Source organism: Cetorhinus maximus, unplaced genomic scaffold (genome assembly GCF_964194155.1).
Source record: "Cetorhinus maximus unplaced genomic scaffold, sCetMax3.hap1.1 HAP1_SCAFFOLD_830, whole genome shotgun sequence".
Taxonomy (NCBI): Eukaryota; Metazoa; Chordata; class Chondrichthyes; order Lamniformes; family Cetorhinidae; genus Cetorhinus; species Cetorhinus maximus.
The window spans coordinates 26,175-50,719 of record NW_027596772.1 but is presented as its reverse complement, the minus strand read 5'-3'; the positions used below and the strand labels follow the sequence as shown (position 1 = coordinate 50,719).

The 24,545-nt window shown below is 50.3% G+C and overlaps 1 protein-coding gene across 1 annotated transcript in view; it reads right to left on the bottom strand.

The window, feature by feature from the left end:
• Nucleotides 1–23,341, bottom strand: part of LOC144674854 (ICOS ligand-like) — a 65,342-nt gene extending 42,001 nt beyond the window's left edge. The window contains exons 1-3 of the mRNA XM_078536025.1: nucleotides 23,325–23,341; nucleotides 14,732–15,117; nucleotides 13,302–13,355 (exon numbers count right to left, since the gene is read on the bottom strand). Coding sequence (XP_078392151.1) covers nucleotides 13,302–13,355; nucleotides 14,732–15,117; nucleotides 23,325–23,341 — 457 coding nt within the window. The remainder of the gene's footprint in view (nucleotides 1–13,301; nucleotides 13,356–14,731; nucleotides 15,118–23,324) is intronic.
• Between the last annotated feature and the right edge of the window lie 1,204 nt (nucleotides 23,342–24,545).

Here is a 24,545-nt window from a genome sequence, read left to right as displayed (position 1 = left end):
TGATTTCCTCCTTTTGGACATCTTCATGTGTTCATCAGCTGAGGCAGTTTGGGACTTTCATGGAACAATACTGGTCACTCGTTAGGGTGGGGGAGGGAGTGGGATTTTTTAATTCATTCATGTGGGCGTCATTGGCCGGGCCAGCATTTATTGCCCATCCCTAATTGCCCCTTTAGAAGGTGGTGATGAGCTGCCTCCTTGAACTGCTGCAGTCCATGTGGTGTAGGAACACCCACAGTGCTGTCAGGGAGGGAGCTCCAGGATTTTGACCCAGCGACAGTGAAGGAACGGCCGATGGATTTGCAAGTCAGGACGGTGAGTGGCTTAGAGGGGAACTTCCAGGTGGTGGTCTTCCCAACTATCTGCTGCCCTTGTCCTTCTAGATGGTAGTGGTGGTGGGTTTGGAAGGTGCTGTCTAAGGAGCCTTGGTGAGTTTCTCCAGTACATCTTGTAGATGGTACACACGCTGCTGCTACTGTGCGTCGGTGGTGGAGAAAGTGAACGTTTGTGGATGCGGTGCCAATCAAGCGGGGCTGCTTTGTCCTGGATGGTGTTGAGCTTCTTGGGTGTTGTGGGAGCTGCACTCATCCAGGGCAAGTGGGGAGTATTCCATCACACTCCTGACTTGCACCTTGTAGATGGTGGACAGGCTTTGGGGAGTCAGGAGGTGAGTTACTCACCGCAGGATTCCCAGCCCCTGGCCAGCTCTTGTAGCCACGGTGTTTATATGGCTAGTCCAGTTCAGTTTCTGGGTGGAGAGAAGGCACCAATTTCTCCCCAATTCCAGGGTTGGAGAACTTGTGGAAGAATTGACCCGAGCCACCAAAGCAGAACAGCAAACTGGAGAAACAGCAGACTTAACATGGAGTTCAACAACTTCCAGTCATGAAAGTGCTTTTATTGTTTCAGCTCATTTTTATTCATTGATATATCTCCTTTTTTGCCCCACTTGCTATCCTTCTCGCTTCCAATGTCCCCTCGCCCCACCCCAAAGGACCATCTGTCACTTCTTCCATGTTGTTCTTTCACCGACTGCAAACCCTCGTTCTGCTATAAATACATTCTCCTGTCGGAGGGTCAGTACTGAGGGGGCTCCGCGCTGTCGGAGGGTCGACACTGAGGGGGCTCCGCGCTGTCGGAGGGTCGACACTGAGGGGGCTCCGCGCTGTCGGAGGGTCGACACTGAGGGGGCTCCGCGCTGTCGGAGGGTCGACACTGAGGGGGCTCCGCGCTGTCGGAGGGTCGACACTGAGGGGGCTCCGCGCTGTCGGAGGGTCGACACTGAGGGGGCTCCGCTCTGTCGGAGGGTCGACACTGAGGGGGCTCCGCGCTGTCGGAGGGTCGACACTGAGGGGGCTCCGCTCTGTCGGAGGGTCGACACTGAGGGGGCTCCGCGCTGTCGGAGGGTCGACACTGAGGGGGCTCCGCGCTGTCGGAGGGTCGACACTGAGGGGGCTCCGCGCTGTCGGAGGGTCGACACTGAGGGGGCTCCGCTCTGTCGGAGGGTCGACACTGAGGGGGCTCCGCGCTGTCGGAGGGTCGACACTGAGGGGGCTCCGCGCTGTCGGAGGGTCGACACTGAGGGGGCTCCGCGCTGTCGGAGGGTCAGTACTGAGTGGGCTCCGCGCTGTCGGAGGGTCAGTACTGAGGGGTCTACGCGCTGTCGGAGGGTCGACACTGAGGGGGCTCCGCGCTGTCGGAGGGTCGACACTGAGGGGGCTCCGCGCTGTCGGAGGGTCAGTACTGAGGGGGCTCCGCGCTGTCGGAGGGTCAGTACTGAGGGGGCTCCGTGCTGCCGGAGGGTCGACACTGAGGGGGCTCCGCACTGTCGGAGGGTCAGTACTGAGGGGGCTCCGCGCTGTCGGAGGGTCAGTACTGAGGGGGCTCCGCGCTGTCGGAGGGTCAGTACTGAGGGGGCATTTCAAAATGCATGTTTTGTGATGGCCAATCATATTCCACTTTCCAAACAGGTCATGAGGTGTTTCAATGGAATCAATATTACAGACATCTCAATATGGTCATTACAGAGAGTCTCCACTCCCCCTCTTCCCCCCCACTCCCTCTCTTCCCCCCCACTCACTCTCTTCCCCCCCACTCCCTCTCTTCCCCCCCACTCCCTCTCTTCCCCCGCACTCCCTCTCTTCCCCCCCAATCCCTCTCTTCCCCCACTCCCTCTCTTCCCCCACTCCCGCTCTTCCCCCCAATCCCCCTCTTCCCCCCCACTCCCTCTCTTCCCCCCTACACCCCCTCTTCCCCCACTCCCTCTCTTCACCCCCCACTCCCTCTCTTCCCACCCACTCCCTCTCTTCCCCCCCACTCCCCCTCTTCCCCCACTCCCTCTCTTCACCCCCCCACTCCCTCTCTTCCCCCCCAACTCCCTCTCTTCACCCACTCCCCCTCTTCCCCCCCACTCCCTCTCTTCCCCCCACTCCCCCTCTTCCCCCACACCCTCTCTTCCCCCCACTCCCCCTCTTCCCCCCCATCCCCTTTCTTCCCCCAACTCACTCTCTTCCTCCAACTCCCTCTCTTCCCCCCCACTCCCTCTCTTCCCCCCACTCCCCCTCTTCCCCCCCACTCTCTCTCTTCCCCCCACTCCCGCTCTTCCCCCCCACTCCCTCTCTTCCCCCCACTCCCTCTCTTCACCCCTACTCCCTTTCTTCCCCCAACTCCCTCTCTTCCCCCAACTCCCTCTCTTCTCCCCCACTCCCTCTCTTCCCCCCACTCCCTCACTTCCCCCCCACTCCCTCTCTTCCCCCCACTCCCTCTCTTCCCCCCCACTCCCTCTTTCCCCACCACTCCCTCTCTTCCCCCCCATTCCCTCTCTTCACCCCTCACTCCCTCACTTCCCCCCCACTCCCTCTCTTCCCCCCCACTCCCTCTTTCCCCCCCCAGTCCCTCTCTCCCCCCCCAACTCCCTCTCTCCCCACCCGCCACTCCTTCTCTTCCCCCCCGCCATCTGTCCTTGCTTCCTCACCCCACCCCATGACCCTGGTCCCTCTCCAAACAGCCCCCTACCTCCCGGTGCCTCTCCAAACCCGCTGCTCCCCCATCAACACTGAGGGTGTGCCGCGCTGTCGGAGGTTCGGTGCCAAAGGAGATGCTGGCCTTCAGGTGAAATTTTAAACCGAGATCCCCATCTGCCTCCTTAGTGCGTGTAAAAGATCCCACAGCCACTATTTGGAAGAAGAGCAGGGGGAAGGTCTCCCCGGTGTCCTGGGGCCAATATTTACCCCTCAACCAACATCACTAAAAAAACATGATCTGGATCATTATCACATTGATGTTTGTGGGAGCTTGCTGTCCGAAAATTGGCCGCCACGTTTCCTACATTACTACAGCGAACATACTTTTGGAAAAGTATTTAATTGGCTGTGAAAAGCTTTAGCCATCCTGGGAAGGTGAAGGCGCCAGAGAAATGCAAGTCTGTGTTTTGAAAGTTGCTGAAGTTGTCTCTGCAATACCGCCCTTTGCCCACCTGGTGGCGCCGCTGCTCAGTTTTAAATTTGGATGAGCAGCGCCATCTAATGACTGAACCCCTTTAATACAGGAACAACAACAAAAAACAACTTGCATTTATATAGCGCCATTAATACTGCAAAAAAGTTCCCCCATGCACATCAGGGTTTTGTAAATGAGTCAAAAGTTGCTCCAGAGCCACCTAAGCAGATACTAGGGACTAAAAGCTTAGACAATGAAGTTTTTAAGGGGCATCTTAAAGGAAGGGAGATAGAGGATTAGGATGAGAATTCCAGAGTTTAGGGCCCCAGGCAGCTGAAGGCACGGCCGCCAATGTTGGAGCGATTGGGAATCGGGGGATGCTCAAGGGGCTGAAAGGAGCGCAGAGATTTTGGAGGGTTGTTGGGGCTGGAAGAGGTTACAGAGATAGGGAGGGTTACAGAAGCTGGAGGAAGTTACAGAGATAGAGAGGGTTATAAGGGTTGGAAGAGTTTACAGAGATAGGGACGGTTGTAGGGGCTGGAGGAAGTTACAAGGATAGGGAGTGTTATAGGGGGTTGGAAGAGGTTTACAGAGATAGGGAGGTTTGTATGGGCTGGAGGAGGTTAAAGGGATAGGGACAGTTGTAGGGGCAGGAGGAGGTTACAAGGATAGGGAGGGTTATACAGGGTTGGAAGAGGTTACAGAGTTTCTCCAGTGCATCTTGTAGATGGTACATACTGCTGCAAATGTGCGTCGGTGGTGGAGAGTGAATATTTGTAAAAGGGGTGCCATCAAGCGGCTGCTTTGTCCTGGATGGTGTTGAGCTTCTTGAGTGTTGTGGGAGCTGCACTCATCCAGGGCAAGTGGAGAGTTTCCATCAGAGACTCCTGAATTGTGCCTTGTGAACAGACTTTGGGGAGTCAGGAGGTGAGTTACTTGCCTCAGGATTCCCAGCCCCTGGCCTGCTCTTGTAGCCACAGTGTTTATATGGCTAGTCCAGTTCAGTTTCTGGGTGGAGAGAAGGGACCAATCTCTCCCCGATTCCAGGGGTGGAGGTCCTGTGGAAGAATTGACCTGAGCCACCAAAGGAGAGCAGCTGGTGACACAGGATGTTCATCCAGAGAGAGTCCCGAACCTCGTAATCCCACCCCCCGCACCCACCAAGCCAAAGCCACCAACTGCAGCTGCATTGGGAAACTCTCCAAGATCATGTTCTACACTGATGACAGTAAAGATCATGGAAGGCAGGGAACTTTTGTATAAACTTAATAGTGTCCAAAATATAATTGTAAGTACCAATACATTATTGAACTTATTCAGTGTAATAAATAAATGTCCCTAAAATACCAAATTGGTCAATTCCTTTTCCTGATCTCCTGTTGATTTGGACATTCTGAAATTATCATCTCAGACTCACTGATGACAAGTTGGTGACAAGGACTCATGGTCAGTGGGAAGTGATTCTGATTTCAATCCTGAACTATGATCTCCACAAGGAAGCACTGAACGGTCTCCTTATTTAAGAAAGGATGTAAATGCGTTGGAAGCAGTTCAGAGAAAGTTTACCAGACCAATACCTGGAATGGGTGGGTTGGACGGACTCGAAGAGTAAGATCCTGAGGGGTCTTGACAGGGTGGATGTGGAGAGGATGTTTCCTCTTGTGGGAGAATCTAGAACTTGGGGCTCATGGTTTAAAAATAAGAGGTTGCCCATTTAAGACAGAAATGAGAAATTTCTCTCTGAGGGTTGTCTGGAGGATCAGAATCTCCTCCAACTGGGAAACATACGAAATTAAAAATCCAGACCCACAGACCTGTTTTGACTTCATTTTGAAGATATAAAATACAAAATTTTTATTTGGAACAATATACTTTCATAAAATATTTGAAAAAACATTACAAGGCATTTCGAAATGGCCATCACAAAAAATGCAATCATATTCCACTTTTCCACACAGGACATGAGGTGTTTCAATGGAATCAATATTACAGACATTTCAATATGGTCATTACCGAGAGTCAGACAGTGCAAAGCTATTCACTTTATCGACATACATCATGTTAACACTCTGAGGTGCTTCAATACAATGATGATATATTTAGTATTCACTGTACACTTTCCGTCTGAGTCGTACAGCCCGAGGGGTCTATACAATCCCCAGCCCCTCGGTGCACTGTAGCTGAAAGGTCTTAGACGGCGACCTTTCCCCATTGCGCCTTTGTGGCGGCTGCCCCCAAGCTCTAATACATCCCTCAGCACGTAGTCCACGGTGCCTCATTGTGGGTGGGGGGAGAGAGAGATGGGGGGAGGGCTGGCACCCGCAGGGCAGTGGTGGTGTTGGGGGGGGAGCCTCCACAGCGCAGAGGGTTATACGTTCATATGTAACAATCATCCATTCTGGGCTGATTTTCCCCTCCCTGACACAGGCTCAGTGCTGGGGAAACTCAGTCGGTGCTGGACAGTCCCGTTCCCCAGAAGGTTTTCTTTTCCAGCCGCTTCATCCTGATGCTCAGGTGCTGTTGTCACAAGGCCCCATGTTTCATCTGGACAGGTCACCTCTGTCAAAGGAACATCCTTAGATGCTTCATTTCGATTGTTCGAGTGTCGATTCCTAGGAGAGAAAAACCAGCAGAGTTCAGGTGACATTAAAAGAATCCAACACTTTGGACAAGTGTGTAAAGGAGCCGTTCAGGAGCACAGACCGATTAAATTACACTCAACATCCTGGGTACCAATAGCAGCTGGAAAATGGGTCACAGGAGCTGCACGGTGATGGAGCACAGAGTGTAGAGGAGAGGAGGCTTATAGGGGAGGCAATGGGCAAGAGCTGGACACTCCACAGGAGCTGTGCTGACCGACAGAGGGAGGGCCAGAGGACAGAGTTAGAGAATCCTGCAATAGTCCCTCCTCCCACTGTGAGGGGTGTAGTTGGGGACAGGCGGTGAGCACGGAGATGTGGATATTGAGTGAGTGAAGGGAATCCGAGATGGCCTTCCCAGTGACTGAATCATCTAATGTCTGGGTTAAAGGGTGGTGGTTTGAAAAGTGTAGGAGGAGACTGAACAACAACAACTTGTATTTAAATAGAACCTTAAACAGAACATATCCTACGTGCTTATGCAACAAAATTTGACACCGAGCTACACAAGGGTTCAGGCAGTGGGGTAGGCTTTAAGGAGCAAATGGTGTTGTTGGGAGGTAAGGAAGAGAGACAGACACAGACAGGCAGAGGTTGAGGGAGGGAATTCCAGAGTTCGGGCCCAGGCAGCTAAAGGCTCAGCCACCAATGATGCAGCGATGGAAAATCTGGGATTCTGAAGACACCAGAATTGGAGGAGTGCAGAGATCTGAGGGTTGTGGGGCTGAAGGAGGTTACACATGGGGAGGAGTGAGGCCACAGAATGTTTGATAAAAGGATGAGAATGTTAAAATCGGTCTATCTCAGTCCTAAATAAATTCAAGGATGAACAGCAGCAGATTTACAATCAAACCCTTGTGGCACGGGGACCCCCCAAACGACTGGGGAGTGGGGGGAAGGGGGGAGATACCAAAATGAGTGAGTGAGTGCGGAACTGTGTGAAGTGCTGTCTTTCAGCTGAGATGTTAAACTGCCTGCTCGGCTGTCTAGCAGCCTCCTGTGCAGCGAAGTGTTCGGGCTCAGCACGCCGAAATTATTCACCGAAAACCGGTTTCTGGTTGTCTGGGCTGTAGCTGGGCCGGCCGGGCACAGCTGCCGTTCTCTGTAGCCGGCAGAGCCCTGAAACTGGTCGGTGACCGCGCCTCAATCCAACCTTGCGGCCCAGTGGGTGCAGGAGGCCCGGTGTTCATCGGGAGGTTTCACCATTTTCCCGACCTCGGTTGGTGTCGGTGACCCAATATAGTACCACTGGGGGCTCTGCTCTTTCCAACAAGCCTGACCACGATCACACATGTGGTTTTGGAGGAAAAGACTTCAGACCACAGGCATGAAAAATCCCGTTATAAGGATTATAAGCCTTATAATATAAGCCTCCCCTGGTTTTGGCAGCGTTTGACGCCGCTTGTGCCCCACCAGCACCTTCCGATGCAGCAAATTGTCCAGACACGGGTCGCCAAAATTATTCACCGAAACCGCTCTCCGGTCTCTGGGCTCTAGCTCGGCCAGGCAATGCGCTGTGGGCAGCGCACAGCTACCGTTTTCCATAGCCGGCCAAGCCATAAGACCATAAGATGCAGGAGCAGAAATAGGCCATTCAGCCCATCGAATCTGCTCTGCCACTCAATGAGATCATGGCTGATCTGATAATCCTCAACTCCACTTTCCTGCCTTTTCCCCATAACCCCCGATTCCCTTTCTGATTAAAAATCTATCTCAGCCTTAAATATACTTAACGACCCAGCCTCTACAGATTCACTACCCTCAGAGAAGAAATTCCTCCTCATCGCTGTATTAAATGGGCAACCCCTTGCTCTGAGATTATGCCCTCTGGTCCTAGACTCTCCCACAAGGGGAAACAACCTATCAGCATCTACCCTGTCAAGCCCCCGAAGAATCTTTAATGTTCAAATAAGGTCGTCTCTCATTCTTCTAAATTCCAATTTGTACAGGCCCAACCTACTCAAGCTCTCCTCATAACAAAAGCCCCACAAGCAGCTGTTGACCATGTCTGGCCCGGAGCTATGGCCCAGAAAGCAGTACTCGGTCTCTGTGCCATCCCACAGCCGGGCAGAGAGCCAGCGACAGGGCACTCGCACCGGACTGCGCAGCTCGGTCTGCACTTGTACTCACCGCTTGAGTGAGCCAATCCGATCGTCCAGCCCGGAGTTATGGCCTGGAAAGCGGTACTCGGTCTCTGTTCAGCCCCATAGAGAGAGCCAGTGATGGGACATTGACACCGGGCTCTGCAGCTCCCAGAGCCCTTCCATCTGCTGTTTAAAGTGAACCAATCTGGCTTCCCACCCTGGAGTTATGGCCTGGAAAGTGGCACTCAGTCTCTGCGCTGTCCCAAGGCCGGGCAGAGAGCCAGCCACCAGGCACCGGTACCCAAGTCCACAGCTCACCGGGCACCGGTACCCAAGTCCACAGCTCACTGGGCACCTGTACCTAAGTCTGGAGCTCGCTGAACACCATTGATCCCAGGATTGAGCCTAGTGAACCTTTGTTACACTCGCTGATCACTCCATCACTCCATCAAGTCACATATAACCTGCCTTGGAGAAGCAGACCAAAACTATACACAGTACTCCGGGTTTGGTTCTATCCATGCCCTATATAAATTGCAGTGAATCTTCCTTACTCTTCTACTCCAAACCCTTGCAATAAAGGCTAACATCCTATTTGCCTTCCAAATCATCCGCATGTTAACTTGGTGATTTGTGTATAAACCCCTCCAAATGTCTTTTACTGATCTCCTTCCTTGTAAAAATATTCTATTTTCCATTTTCCAAATGTTCACAATTCCCACATTATACTCCATCTGACTCCATTTTTGCCCAATTACTTCACCGGCCTATATCTCTTTGCAGCCTCTTTGTATCCTCCTCAGTTTACTTTCCCATTGAGCTTTGTATCATCAGCAAAATTGGACATATTACACTCTATCCCCTCACCTAAGTCATTGATCTAGATTGTGAATAACTGATGATTCAGCACCAGTTACATTGTGAGCCCTAATCTTGTGGAACAGCCTGTTGTGTGGCACCTGATCAAATTCCTTCTGAAATTCCAAATATATTCCTCATCCACTGGTTCCCCCAGAGGGATAATATTTGCTCCTTTTCAATCCATGGGGAATGTTCAGCAGCTACAGGATGACAAGCTGGAAGTGAATGAATAATGCTGCTCAATGATAGGGTGGATTGAAGCATCCTCACAGCTCAGTAAATGGATAGTTTTAGATGTCAGCAACATTTAAGAAAACATTATAAACTAAAAGCAGGATTAAAATGGAAACAATGAAACATTCTTCAACTCACCGTTTTTGTCGCCTTTGGAATACGCAAACCACAATTCCAGAAAGCAAAACTCCAACAAAAAAAACAACAGGAACTCCAATTCCAAATCCAGGCCGTGCTCCTGTACAAAGTGCAGGACCTAGAGACAGAATGAAGACATTAACAGACTGGGACACACTAACAAAACTAACAGCAAAGGCCTTCAGCACCTAGTGTTTCAGAACCAACCCCAGTACAAACAGATCCCTGGTTAATTCTAGTCCTGGAGGGATGTGGGAGGTTAGATAACAATAATCACACACACACCAGGCCACCCCACAGCTCCGTGCACGCACACACTGTACCACAATGTGATCGATACATGCTTTCCAATAGCGATAACTGGGCACTGATCAGCAGCAACCTCCCTTTGATTAAAGCCAACAACCTGCTGAAACAGAGATGGGGAATTTCAAAAAATAACTTTTTTTTGGCTGGGAATGCCATGAGGTTGGATGGGTCACCTGTTTGCACCCAGATCAATATGATTCTCCACTGAATTCAATGTTGACGATTCTCTGGGTCACTCCCTCCCGACTGTATACCACTGTGCCCACACCTCTGTTGGGTCTGTCCTGCTGGTGGGACAGGACATGCCCAGGGATGGTGATAGAGGAGTCTGAGATGTAGGGCTGATTATGTGAGTATGACTATATCACACAGCTCTCCCAACTTGGACACTAGTCCCCAGGTGTTAGTGAAGGGACTTTGCAGAGTTGACGGGGCTGGGTGTGTCTTTGTTGTTTCCTGATTCGATAACTGGGTCACAACCAGTGATCCGTTCAGTTTTATTCTGTTTTTTCTGTCTCATGGTTTGATACAAACTGATTGAAGTGGCCGAGCAAGTCAGGGGACAGTTAAAAGTCAACCAGGTTACTGTGGGACTGGAGTCACATAGAGACCAGACTGGGTAAGGACGGCAGGTTTCCTTCCCTAAAGGGACATTCATGAACCAGTTGGGGTTTTACAACAATCCAACAGCTTCAGGGTCACTTTTATTGGAACTAACTTTATATTTCCAGATTTTAAATTTAAATTCATTATTCATTGAAGTTCCCCATAGAGGGTCTGAATTCACATTGTCTGGGTGATTAGTCCAGGCCTCTGGATTACTTATCTAGTAACATAATCACTGCACTACCAAACCCATAACTCAGAGATTAAATACAGAACACCTGAAACAGAAACCGCTCACCTCTTACAGAGAGATGGATGTGATCAGTGTGCTCCCAGTGTAACCCTGCACCTGTTCTCTTGTAAATCTGACACTGATCCTGGTTCTGGTCTGACTTCCTGAGGTCAGAGATTAGAACTGACCAGTTGCCTTGTTCCAGTTGATCGGTGAACAACTGACAGTGTAAAACAAAGGGAGATCCTCTAAAGGAGGTGCAGGATTAGAGGGACCTCGGTGCATATGTACATTGGTCATTGAAGATGACTGGGCATGTCCAGAGTGCAGTTAATAAAGCATATAGTATCTTAGGGTTTATTAATAGGGGCATTGAGCACAAGAGTAAGGAGGTCATGTTAAACAAATAAGACACTAGTTAGGCCTCATCTGGAGTACTGCGTCCAGTTCTGGGTGCCATACTTGCGGAAGGGTGGGAAGGCATTGGAGAGAGTACAGAGGAGATTCACAGGGATAATTCCCGGATGAAGAACTGGAGCTATGAGGATAGATTGGAGAGGTTGGGACTGATTTCCTTGGAGAAAAGAAGGCTGAGGGGAGACTTGATAGAGGAATTCGAGATCCTGAGGGGTAAGGACAGGGTAAATAGTGAGAAACTGTTCCCACCCAGGAGAACATCAAGAACTAGAGGGCACAGATACAAAATAATTGGCAAAAGGAGTAAATGTGATGTGGGGAAAGATTTTTTCACCCAGAGGATGGTTGGAGTCTGGATCAAACTCCCTGAGAGGGTGGTGGAGGCAGGTTCGATCGAGGTATTCTAAAGGGAATCAGATTGCTCCCTGAAAAGAGAGAATGTGCAAGGTTACGGGGATAAGGCAGTGGACTGAGACTAGGCAGATTGCTCTTTCAGATAGCCAGTGTAGACACAATGGGCCAAATGACCTCTTTCTGCACTGTAAAGATACTGTGATATCTGTACAGGTACATTATCCTGTACTCCCCCCTCACACATTCTGTGAATCAACTGTTGCTGTCAAAATTAACTTTCAAAAGGAAATTGGATGAATTATTAAAGGGAAGGATAATTACAGGGAGAAAAAAAAATTTGAAGAACTGATTTGGCCTTGCGAGTGATAAAGTCATTTCAGAAGCAGCTTGCTGCTGCAGGGAGAGATCATTTGTCTCTGGGTGAATGAATTTCAAAAGGGACAAAGTGTCTCTTCCTCAAACCCGTTTCTCGATCTTGTGATTAAAGTGATACAACCCCACCCTCTGCTGGCGGATGGACGCTACTACACAAGCGGAGGGGAAATCATCAGGGATTCAGCAAGAGAGCAGGTCAATCAAAAATGACAGGGAAAAGTGTGGTTCAGTGTCTTCAGAGGAAAGCTGTAACGTACAGGTCGGGTGAAGTAGAAATTAAGTTTTATTTTTGATTGGAAAATCAGGAAAGAGCGCCAGCGCAGTACCCCCGCATCTGGAGTCACATCTCGGCCAGACTGGGTAAGGATGGCAGGGTTTCCATCCCTAAAGAGACATCAATGAACCAATTGGGGTTTTACAACAATCCAACAGCTTCATGGTCACTTTTATTGCAACTAACTTCAAATTTCCAGATTTTTATTTAATAAACTCAATTTAAATTCTTTAAGTGCTATGTTGGGATTTGAACTCTCATTCTCCGGAGCCTTAGTCTGGTAAGAGAACCACAGCACTACCAAATCTTCCCCACATGGTACATTTGGTCACTTCACCCCACCCCTCCCCTCCTCCTCCAATACCGACCCTCCGACAGTGCAGCGCTCCCTCAGTACTGACCCTCCAACAGTGCAGCGCTCCCTCAGTACTGAGCCTCAGACAGTGCAGCGCCCCCTCAGTACTGAGCCTCAGACAGTGCAGCGCTCCCTCAGTACTGAGGCTCAGACAGTGCAGCGCTCCCTCAGTACTGAGGCTCAGACAGTGCAGCGCTCCCTCAGTACTGAGGCTCAGACAGTGCAGCGCTCCCTCAGTACTGAGCCTCAGACAGTGCAGCACTCCCTCAGTACTGAGCCTCAGACAGTGCAGCACTCCCACAGTAGGGATGTGGTGTTTTCTGGGAACACTAGGATTTACGCACTGAGTATTTATGGAGTGGGAATTGAGACAGTTAAACGGTTTTAACTGTTTTCTGTGTGGATCCAGGATCACACAGATTTACAGGACCAGTCGTGAACAGCAGCAGATTGTTGGAGAGGGAACCGCACAGACTCCAGTGTCTGAATGAGTGACTCCTGTTCCTGGGAACAAACTGAACACTGCAATGGGGAGGAAGGGACTGGAAGGGGCTCATTCTCACAGACTCATTCTATGGTGAAATATCACACAGCATTTCAAACCTTCCAATGTTACTACCTGTCTATCCAGCATGATCAAATGTAAGAGCTGAAAACACATGCAGCAGTTTAGAAACAGATTTACCTGGTACAGGTGTGCTTGGTACAGGTGTGTTCAGTACAGGTGTGTTCGGTACAGGTGTACTCGGTACAGGTGTACTCGGTACAGGTGTGTTCGGTACAGGTGTACTCGGTACAGGTGTGTTCGGTACAGGTGTGTTCGGTACAGGTGTACTCGGTACAGGTGTGTTCGGTACAGGTGTGTTCGGTACAGGTGTGTTCGGTACAGGTGTGTTCGGGACAGGTGGACTCGGTACAGGTGTGTTCAGTACAGGTGTGTTCAGTACAGGTGTGTTCGGTACAGGTGTGTTCGGTACAGGTGTACTCGGTACAGGTGTACTCGGTACAGGTGTGTTCGGTACAGGTGTACGAACTCGCTCTAAAGAAAACATCATGTGTTTAGTATTGCGTGTGAAACAAACTGCAGAAATGTTCAAAGACTCTAACAGGCTTTAGGGAAACACATCCTGGGAGGAACGAGACTCAGGTCAATATGATCGGAAAGGGTCGGGAGCATGGTCGGCAGAGTGAAAAATCCAACAGGATTGCATTAACTGTGGGGGGTAGAATGGAAGTTTTCCAGAGTTACCCTGAGCAGGATCATTCCCAGCAGCCTACATCCCCCTGTGGAGGGAATCCCCCCAGGATCCTGGGTCTACTGGGATACACTTTCACAGTAAGTGCACTGGGTCTTGTAAAGGCTGCCTGAGAGGTGTGATATGCCCCACCTCCTGCACCCCAAAATCTGGAGACAGATGGAGCTTTTTGCTGGAGAGTGAGTGCAGCTTGATAGCTCCATTAACTCCTTCCATCACCCAGTTTGACAGCTCTGTCCTTCAGGGCTCCATCAGCTTGGTCAGTGATGGTATTACTGACCCACCCTTGGTGATGGACAGTGTTGTCTCCACTCAGTACATTCAGTGTCCGAGCCACTCTCACTGCTTCCTCCAAGTGGTGTTCAACATGGAGGAGTACTGATTCATCAGCTGAGGGAGGGCAGTAGGTGATAATCAGCAGAAGGTTTCCAGGTCCATGTTTGACCTGAAGCTGTGAGACTTCATGGGGTTCAGAGTCAATGTTGAGGATTCCCGGGACTACTCCCTCCGGACTGTATACCACAACTCTGGTGGGTCTGTCCTGCCAGTGGGACAGAATATACCCAGGGACGGTGATAGAGGAGACTGGGATTAAGGGTTAATTCTGTGAGTATGACTCTGCCAGACAGCTCTCCCAACTTGGACACCAGTCCCCAGAAGTTAGTGAGGGGACTTTGCAATGTCGACTGGCCTGGATTTGTCTGTATTGTTTCCTGTTTCGATGCCTGGGATGAAGCCAGTGATGATTTAGTTTTATTCTATTATTTCTTTCCAATGGTTTGATATCAATTCATTTTGATCTGCCCTCTGACCTCCTCGGCCAGCTTAACCAACCAGGTTACTGTGGGACTGGAGTCACGGAGACCAGACTGGGTAAGGACAGCAGGTTTCCTTCCCTAAAGGGACATTCGTCAACCAGTTGGGGTTTTACAACAATCCAACAGCTTCATGGTCACTTTTATTGCAACTAACTTTATATTTCCAGATTTTTATTTAATAAACTGAATTTAAATTCTGGAAGTGCCATGCTGGGATTTGAACTCTCATCCTCTGGATTGTTAGTCCAGGCCTCTGTATTACTAGTCTAGTAACATAACCACTGAATTACCGAACCCATACAGAGATTAAATACAGAATGTCAGAAACAGAAACCTCTCACCTGTTACAGAAAGATGGATGATATCAGTTTGCTCCCTTACAAAAGCTGCAGCTATTCTCTTGTAGATGTGACATATATACTGGTTCTGGTCTGTCTCCTTGAGGTCAGAGATCAGAACTGACCAGTTGCCTTGTCCCAGTTGATCTTTGAACAGGTTTGTTCTGTTTCTGAATCGTGGATCTTGTTCTGTCAAATCGTCGTTCCCAGCGATGAACTTGTGTAAAATTTCACTCTTGGCTGTATCCCAGACTGCCAGTAAATCTGAGACTGGGACATTCCCTTTGTAGGTACAGGGCAGCACAACCTGCTCCCCAAGGAACCCAGAAACTGGGACAGACGAGTCACCTGGAAGAGATTGAAAGTATTTATCCACAGATATAACCTCCCTGCTGGTACATTACATCCCAAGCTTCACATGGTTACAGTGCGATGCTCGATTTACAAGAAACACTGATCAGTAACTCACTGCTTTCATTTCTGTGAGAAGGTTAAAGCTCAGGCATTAAGGGCCTTCAACTAAACTCAGCTTGTGCTGGAGATTTGTAAGCACAGAGCAGCTGGACAGCACTTTGAATCACATGTTTTTCATTCGTACACATGCTGGGAGAACACATCAGGATATTGGTCACCTCCCCTTGGGAGAAAAATCACAGACTGGGGTTGCACAATGTGAGGTGGAACTCAGGAACAGAAAACTGACCCTGAAATGTAAGTTTGGAATCCCCAGTCCTGATGACTCTACTCCCCATGTTCTTGGACATTCCCAGTTCTATTTGATCCCAGGAATGTCGCAGACTCCTGATCCCAGTGCTGAGGACCCTATCCCAGTCCCAGGGGATCCCAGTCACCCATCCCAGTGTCACCGAGTGTTGCTCAGTGTCCAAATTCCATTTTTCACATCACAGGGGTTAATCTGAAGACATTAACTGCCTTCCTTTCAGCTCTCATGATCATTATTTTATGAATAAACTATAGTTTTGGAGAAAGAAATCTGAATGAACATTCCAAATCATTTCAAAATGGTCATTACGCAAAGAGCAATGAAATTCAAATTTGACATAATGTTCCACTTGAGATACCTCAATCCCACCGTGATACAACTCTGTCACCCCCTCCAGTCCCTGCAAACCTCCCGATCTCTGTAAACTCCTCCAGTCCCTACAACCCTCCCGATCTCTGTAACCTCCTCGAAACCCATACAACCCTCCCTATCTCTGTAACCTCCTCCGGCTCTAGAACCTACCCTATCTCTGTAACCTCCTCCAGCCCCTACAACCCTCCCTATCTCTGTAACCTCCTCGTCCCGACAAACCCTCGCTATCTCTGTAACAACCTCCGACCCCTATGACCCTCCCAACTCTGTAACCTCCACAAGTGCCTACAACACTCCCTATCTCTGTAACAGCCTCCGACCCCTACAACCCTCCCTATCTCTGTAACCTCCTCCAGCCCCTACAACCCTCCCCATCTCTGTAACCTCCTCCAGTCCCTACAACCATCACTATCTCTGTAAACTCCTCCAGTCCCTACAACGCTCCCAATCTCGGTAACCTGCTCCAGTCCGTACAACCCTCCCTATCTCCGTAAACTCCGCCGCCCCTACAACCCTCCCTATCTCTGTAACCACCTCCAGCCCCTACAACACTCCCTATCTCTGTAACCTCCTCCAGCTCCTACAGCCTTCCCTATCACTGTAACCTCCGCCGCCCCGACAACCTTCCCCATCTCTGTAACCTCCGCTGCCCCTACAACCCTCCCTATCTCTGTTACCTCCTCCAGTCCCTACAACCTTCCCTATCTCTGTAACCTCCTCCAGCCCCTACAACATTCCCTATCTCGGTAACCTCCGCCGCCCCTACAACCCTCCCTATCTCTGTAACCTCCTCCAGACCCTACAACCCTCCCTATCTATGTAACCCCCTAGAGCCCCTACAACCCTACCTATCTCTGAAAACTCCTCCAGTCCATACAGCTATCACTATCTCTGTACCCTCCTCCAATCCCTACAACCTTCCCTATCTCTGTAACCTCCTCCAGTCCCTTCAACCCTCGCTATCTCTGTAACAACCTCCGACCCCTACGAACCAAAGAACTCTGTAGCCTCCTCCAGTCCCTACAACCCACCCTATCTCTGTAACAACCTCCGACCACTACAACCCTCCCTATCTCTGTAAACACCTCCAGTGCCTACAACCCTCCCTATCTCTGTAAACTCCTCCAGTGCCTACAACCCTCACTATCCCTATAACCTCCTCCAGTCCTTACAACCCTCTCTATCTCTGTAACCACCTCCAGCCCCTTCAAACCACACTATCTCTGTAACCTCCTCCAGCCCCTACAACCCTCCCTATCTCTGTAACCTCCTCCAGTCCCTACAACCATCCCTATCTCAATAACAACCTCTGACCCCTACAACCCTCGCCATCTCTATAACCTCCTCCAGTCTCTACAACCCTCCCTATCTCTGCAACCTCTCCAGCCACTTCAACGCTCCCTAACTCTGTTGCTTCCTCCAGCCCCTACAACCCTCCCTATCTCTGTAACCAACTCCAGCCCCTACAACCCTCACTATTTCTGTAACCTCCTCCAGCCCCTACAACCCTCCCTATTTCTGTAATCTCCTCCAGCCTCTACAACTCTCCCTGTCTCTGTAACATCCTCCAGCCCCTACAACACTCCCTATCTCTGTAACCTCCTCCAGTCCCTACAACCCTCCCTATATCAATAGCAACCTCCGACCCCTAGAACCCTCCCCATCTCTATAACCTCATCCAGTCCATAAAACCCTCCCCATCTCTGTAAGATCCTCCAGCCCCTACAAACCTCCCTATCTCTGTAACCTCCTCAAGCCGCTACAACCCTCCCTATCTCTGTAACCTCCTCCAGCCCCTACAACCCTCCCTATATCTGTACCAACCTCCGACCCGTACAACACTCCTAACTCTGTAACCTCCTGCAGAACCTTCAACCCTCCCTATCTATGAAACCTCCTCCAGTCTCTACAACCCTCCCTATCTCTGAAACCTCCTCCAGCCCCTGCAACCCTCCCTATCTCAATAACCTCCTTCAGTCCATACAACTCTCCCAATCTCTGTAAACTATTCCAGTACCTGCAACCCTCCCTATCGCTGTACCAACCTCCGACCCCTACAACCCTCCCAATTCTGTAACCTCCTTTAGTCCCTACAACCCTCCCAATCTCTATAACAACCTCCGACACCTACAACCCTCCCCATATCTGTAAACTCCTCCAGACCCTACAACACTCCCTATCTCTGTAACCTCCTCAAGCCCCTAAAACCCTTCCTATCTCCGTAACATCCTCCAGCCCCTAAAACCCTCCCTATCTCTGTAACCTCCTCCAGTCCCTACAACCCTCGCTATCTCTGTAACCTCCTCCAGCCCCTACAACTTTCCCTATCTCCATAATCTCCTCCAGTCCCTACAACCCTCTCTATCTCTGTAACCTCCTCCAGACCCTACAACCCTCCCTATCTCTGTCACCTCCTCCAGGCCATACAACCCTCCCTATCTCTGTAACCTCCTCCAGAACCTTCAACCCTCCCTATCTCTGTAACCTCCTCCAGACGCTACAACCATCCTATTCTGTGTAACCTCCTGCAGCCCCTACAACCCTCGCTATCTCTATAACCTCCTTCATTCCCGACATCCCTCCATATCTCTGTAACCTCCTCCACTACCTACAACCCTCCCTATCTCTGTAATCTCCTCCAGCCATTAAAACCTTCGCTATTTCTGTACCTTCCACCGGTCCCTACAACACTCACTATTTCTGTAAACTCCTCCTGTCCCAACAACCCTCCCTATCTCTGTAACATCCTCAATTCCCTACAAACCTCCCTATCTATGTAATCTCATCCTGTCCCTACAACCCTTACTATCTCTGCAACCTCCTCCATTCCCGACAACCCGCTCCATCGCAATAAACTTCTCCAATCCCTACAACTCTCCCTATCTCTGTAACCACCTCCAGTCCATACCACAACTATCTATGTACCCTCCTCCAGTCGCTACAACCCTCCCTATCTCTGTAACATCCTCCAGCCCCTATAACACTCCCTATCTCTGTAACCTCCACCAGTCCCTACAACCCTCCCTATCTCTGTACCCTCCTCTTGTCCCGACAACCTCACTATCTCTGTAACCTCCTCCAGTCCCTACAGCCCTCGCTATCTCTATAACCTGATCCAGTCCCTACAAGTCTCCCTATCTCAGTAAACTCCTCCAGTCCCTACAACCCTCACGTTCTCTGTAACCTCCACCAGTCCCTACAACCCTCCCTATCTCTGTAACAACCGCCGACCCCAATGACCATCCCAACTCTGTAACCTCCTCCAGTCCTTACAACCCTCCCTATATCTGTAAAAACCTCCGACTCCTACAACCCTCCCTATCTCTGTAACCTCCTCCAGACCCTACAACCCACCCTATCTCTGTAACCTCCTCCAGCCCCTACAACCCTCCCTATCTCTGCAACCTCCTCCAGCCCGTACAACACTCCCTACCTCTGTAACCTCCTCCAGCCCCTACAACCCTCCCTATCTCTGCAACCTCCTCCAGTCCCCAGAACTATTCCTATCTCTGTAACCTGCTCCAGCCACTACAACACTTCGTATCTCTGTAACCTCCTCCAGTCCCTACAACACTCCCTATCTCTGTAACCTCCTCCAGACACTACACCCCTCCCAATCTCTGTAACCTCCTCCAGTGCCTACAATCCTCCCTATCTCTGTAACCTCCTCCACTCCCTACAACCGCCCCTATCTCTGTTACAACTTCCGACCCCAACAAGCCTCCCAACTCTGTAACATCCTCCAGTCCCTACAACCCTCCCTATCTCTGTAACAATCTCTGACCCCTATAACCCACCCTACCTCTGTAACCTCCTCCAGTCCCTACAAACCTCCGTTTCTCTGTAACCTCCTCCAGCCCGTACAACCATCCCTATATTTGTAGTCACCTCCAGCCCCTACAACCCTCCCTAACTTTGTAACCTCCATCGCCCCTACAACACTCCCTATCTCTGTAACCTCCTCCAGCCCCTAAAACCCACCCTATCTCTATAACCTCCTCCAGCCCCTACAACCCTGCCTATCTCTGTAACCTCCGTCGCCCCAACAGCCCTCCCTATCTCTGTAAACTCCTCCAGCCCCTATAACCCTCCCTATCTCTGAAACTTCCTCCAGCCTCTACAACCCTCCATATCTCTGTAACCTCCTCCAGCCCCTACAACCCTCCCTATCTCTATAAGCTCCTCCAGCCACTACGACCCTCACTATCTCAGTAACAACCTCCGAGCCCTAAAACCCTCCCAACTCTGTAACCTCTTCCAGCCCCTACAACCCTCCCTATCTCTGTAACCTCCTCCAGCCCCAACAAGCCTCCCTATCTCTGTAACCTCCTCCAGCCCCTACAACTCTCCCTATCTCTGTAACATCCTCCAGCCCCTTCAACCCTCCCTATCTCTGTAACTTCCTCCAGCCACTACAACACTCCCTATCTCTGTAACCTCCTCCAGCCCCTACAACCCTCCCTATCTCTGTAACCTCCTCCAGCCCCTACAACCCTCCCTGTCTCTTTAACCTCCTCCAGTCCCTACAACCCTCCCTATCTCTGTAACCTCCTCCAGCCCCTACAACCCTCCCTATCTCTATAACCTCCTCCAGTCGCTACCACCCTCCCTATCTCTGTAAGCCCCTCCTGCCCCTACAACCCTCGCTATCTCTGTAACCTCCTCCAGTCCCTACAACCATCCCTATCGCTGTAACAACCTCCAACCATTACATCCCTCCCAACTCTGTAACATCCTCCAGTCCCTACAACCCTCTCTGTCTCTAATAACCTCCAACCCCTACAACACTCCCTATCTCTGTAACCTCCTCCAGACCCTACAACCCTCCCTATCTCTGTAAACACCTCTAGCACCTACAACTCTCCCTATCTCTGTAACCTCCTCCAGTCCCTACAACTCTCCCTATCTCTGTAACCTCCTCCAGCCCCTACAACCCTCCCTATCTCTGTAACCTCCACCGCTCTTACAACCCTCCCTATCTCTGTAACCTCCTGCAGCCCCTACAACCCTCCCTATCTCTGTAACCTCGTCCAGCCCCTATAACCCTCCCTATCTCTGTAACCTCCTCCGCACCTACAACCCTCCCTATCTCTGTAACCTCCTCCAACCCCTACAACCCTCCATATCTCCGTAACCTCCTCCGCCCCTACAATACTCACTATCTCTGTAAACCCCTCCAGTCCCTACAACCCTCCCTATCTCCGTAAACTCCGCCACCCCTACAACCCTCCCTATCTCTGTAACCTTCTCCAGCCCCTACAACCCTCCCTATCACGGTAACCTCCCCCGCCCCTACAACCCTCCCCATCCCTGTAACCTTCTCCAGCGTCTACAACACTCCCTATCTCTGTAACCTCCTCCAGTCCCTACAATCCTCACTATCTCTGTAACTCCCACCAGCCCCTGCAACCCTCCCTATCTCTGTAACCTCCTCCAGTCCATACAACTCTCCCTATCTCTGTAACAACCTCCGACCCCTACAAACCTCCCAACTCTGTAACCTCCTCCAGCCCCTGCAACCTTCGCTATCTCTATAATCTCCCACATTCCCAACAACCCTCCCTATCTCTGTAACATCCTCCATCCCCTACAACACTCCCTATCTCTGTAACCTCCTCCAGTCCCTACAACTCTCCCTATCTCAGTAAACTCCTCGAGTCCCTACAACCCTCACTATCTCTGTAACCTCCACCAGTCCCTACAACCCTCCCTATCTCTGTAACAACCTCCGAACCCAACGACCATCCCAACTCTGTAACCTCCTCCAGTCCTTACAACCCTCCCTACATCTGTAACAACCTCCGACTCCTACAGCCGTCCCTATCTCTGTAAACACCTCCAGACCCTACAACTCTCCCGATCTCTGTAACCTCCTCCATCCCCTACAACCCTCCCTATCTCTGTAACCTCCTCCAGTCCCTACAACCCTCCCTATCTCTGTAACAACTACCGACCATTACATCCCTCCCAACTCTGTAACATCCTCCAGGCCCTACAACCCTCTCTATCTCTAACAACCTCCGAGCCCTACAACCCTCCCTATCTCTGTAACCTCCTCCAGACCCTACAACCATCCCTATCTCTGTAAACACCTCCAGCCCCTACAACCCTCCCTATCTCTGTAACCTCCTCCAGTCCCTACAACCCTCTCTATCTCTGTAACCTCTTCCAGCCCCTACAACCCTCCCTAACTCTGTTACCTCCTCCAACCCCTACAACCCTCCCTATCTCTGTAACCTCCTCCACCCCTACAACACTCCCTATCTCTGTAACCATCTCAAGCCCCTAAAACCCTCCCTATCTCTGTAACCTCCGCCACCCCTACAACCCTCCCTATCTCTGTAACCTCCTCCAGCACCTACAACCCTACCTATCTCTGTAACCTCCTCCAGCCCCTACAACCCTTCCTATCTCTGTAACCTCCTCCGCCCCTACAACACTCCCTATATCTGTAACCTCCTCCAGCCCCTACAACACTCCGTATCTCTGTAACCTCCTCCAGCCCCTACAACCCTCCCTATCTCTGTAACCTCCTCCAGTCCCAACAACCCTCCCTATCTCTGTAACCTCCTCCAGCCCCTACAACCCTCCCTATCTCTGTTACCTCCTCCAACCCCTACAACCCTCCCTATTTCTGTAACCTCCGCCGCCCCTATAACACTCTCTATCTCTGTAAACTTCTCCAGCCCCTAAAAGCCTCCCTTTCTCTGTAAACTCCACCATCCCTACAACCCTCCCTATCTCCGTAACCTCCTCAAGCCCCTACAACCCAACCTATCTCTGTAACCTCCTCCAGCCCCTATAACCCTCCCTATCTCTGTATCCTCCTCCGCCCCTACAACACTCCCTATATCTGTAACCTCCTCCAGCCCCTACAACACTCCGTATCTCTGTAACCTCCTCCAGCCCCTACAACCCTCCCTATCTCTGTAACCTCCTGCAGCCCCTACAACCCTACCTATCTCTGTAACCTCCTCCAGCCCCTACAACACTCCCTATCTCTGTAACCTCCTCCAGCCCCAACAACCCTCCCTATCTCTGTATCCTCCTCCAGCCCCTACAACCCTACCTATCTCTGTAACCTCCTCCAGCCCCTACAACACTCCCTATCTCTGTAACCTCCTCCAGCCCCTACAACACTCCGAGATCTCTGCCCGTCTCCAATTCCGGCCTCTTGACCATCCCCCGATTCCCATCGCTCCACCATTGGCGGCCGTGCCTTCAGCTGCCTGGGGCCCTGAGCTCTGGAATTCCCTCCCTAAACCTCTCCGCCCCTTTCTCTCTTTCTCTCATCTTTTATGAAAATGTATGTCTTTGACTGGTGATGCTCAGTCCTAATATCTCCTTTTGCAGCTCGATGTCAAAATCTGTCTCTTTTAGGCTCCTGTGAAACGCTTTGTGGTTGTTTTACTATGTTAGAAATGCTATACAAATGCAGTCATTGTTTCTTAATATAACTGGACTCTGATTGAAACAGATTCTGGCTAAATATTCATTCACCTGGGACTGTCAACCATGTATGGAAAACAATTCTTTAACCAACTCTTAGAATTCTCTCGAGTCGAATATTTAATCACATCTCAATGTGATTACCAGAGTTTGAATTTTGCCAACATCAGTTATTGGCCAGAACAATGGGAGGAGAAACTGTCAGGAGGTTTTTCCCCCCCACCCTTCCCCCGCCCTCTAACCCCACCAAGTGCCAGTCTGCAATTTGTTCCCATGTTTTGCTTTCAGAGAGGCACTGACCCATTGTTCTGCTATTAACACCTACTGATGTCTGACCTTCATGCCATTATTAACACCTGCTTTCGTCTTTAACACAATCATTAGCACTCCATTTCTCTTGTGTCCAACACATCTTTGTCAAATCTCACCTGATCTCTCACCTATCTCTGTCCTTCTATTTTGTTCCACCCAGCCCTCACTCTCTTAAACAGTATTAAAAAAACCCAACACATTTCTATAACAAAAACAGAAATACCTGGAAAAACTTTCTCCAGGTATTCCTGTTTTTGTTTTGGATTTCCAGCATCCACAGTTCTTTCCTTTGACCATCACATTTCTACATCTCTTCAGCTCTGGAGAAGAGCCATACGGACTTAAAATGTTAACTCTGTCTTTTCTCTGCGCAGGGCACTGACAAACCTCCTGAGTTTTTCTAGCACGTTCTGTTTCTGCCAGGAGACACGTTGGATGTGCCCCCAAATCTGGTGCGAATACTGGGGGTTGGCCAGAATATCGGGAGCGCACCCCCCACCCCCCCAGTAACATTTAATGATTTGAGGTTGTCTCGGTCGGTCTGTTCCCTTTCTAGTGTTCACTTCTTAAACAGTTAAATCCTCAAGACAGCGGTGATGTCAACTCTGGTGGGTGGATGAGAAGCAACTCAGTTCAACGTACATCCTGGGTACCGTGTAATATAACTCACACGGAAAAGGTAGACAATATAACAGGGAACAGCTCCCTTAAGCTCAGAAGTCACAGGACAATCGGGAGTCCAACATCCACAGAAACCTTGTCGGATCAGCTCCAGCCTACAATAAGCCAGGCTGTCTGAATCGATAACTGTAATCGTCACTATACGATTGATGCCTGAGTAATAACCTTGCATTTGGACTATACACTCGAGCCTGAATTGCGGGGAGTTATTTAACTGCGTGCGCAGGTTTCCCCCAACACCTTCAGAGTGCAAATAAGACCACACAGAGGGAGTTGCCC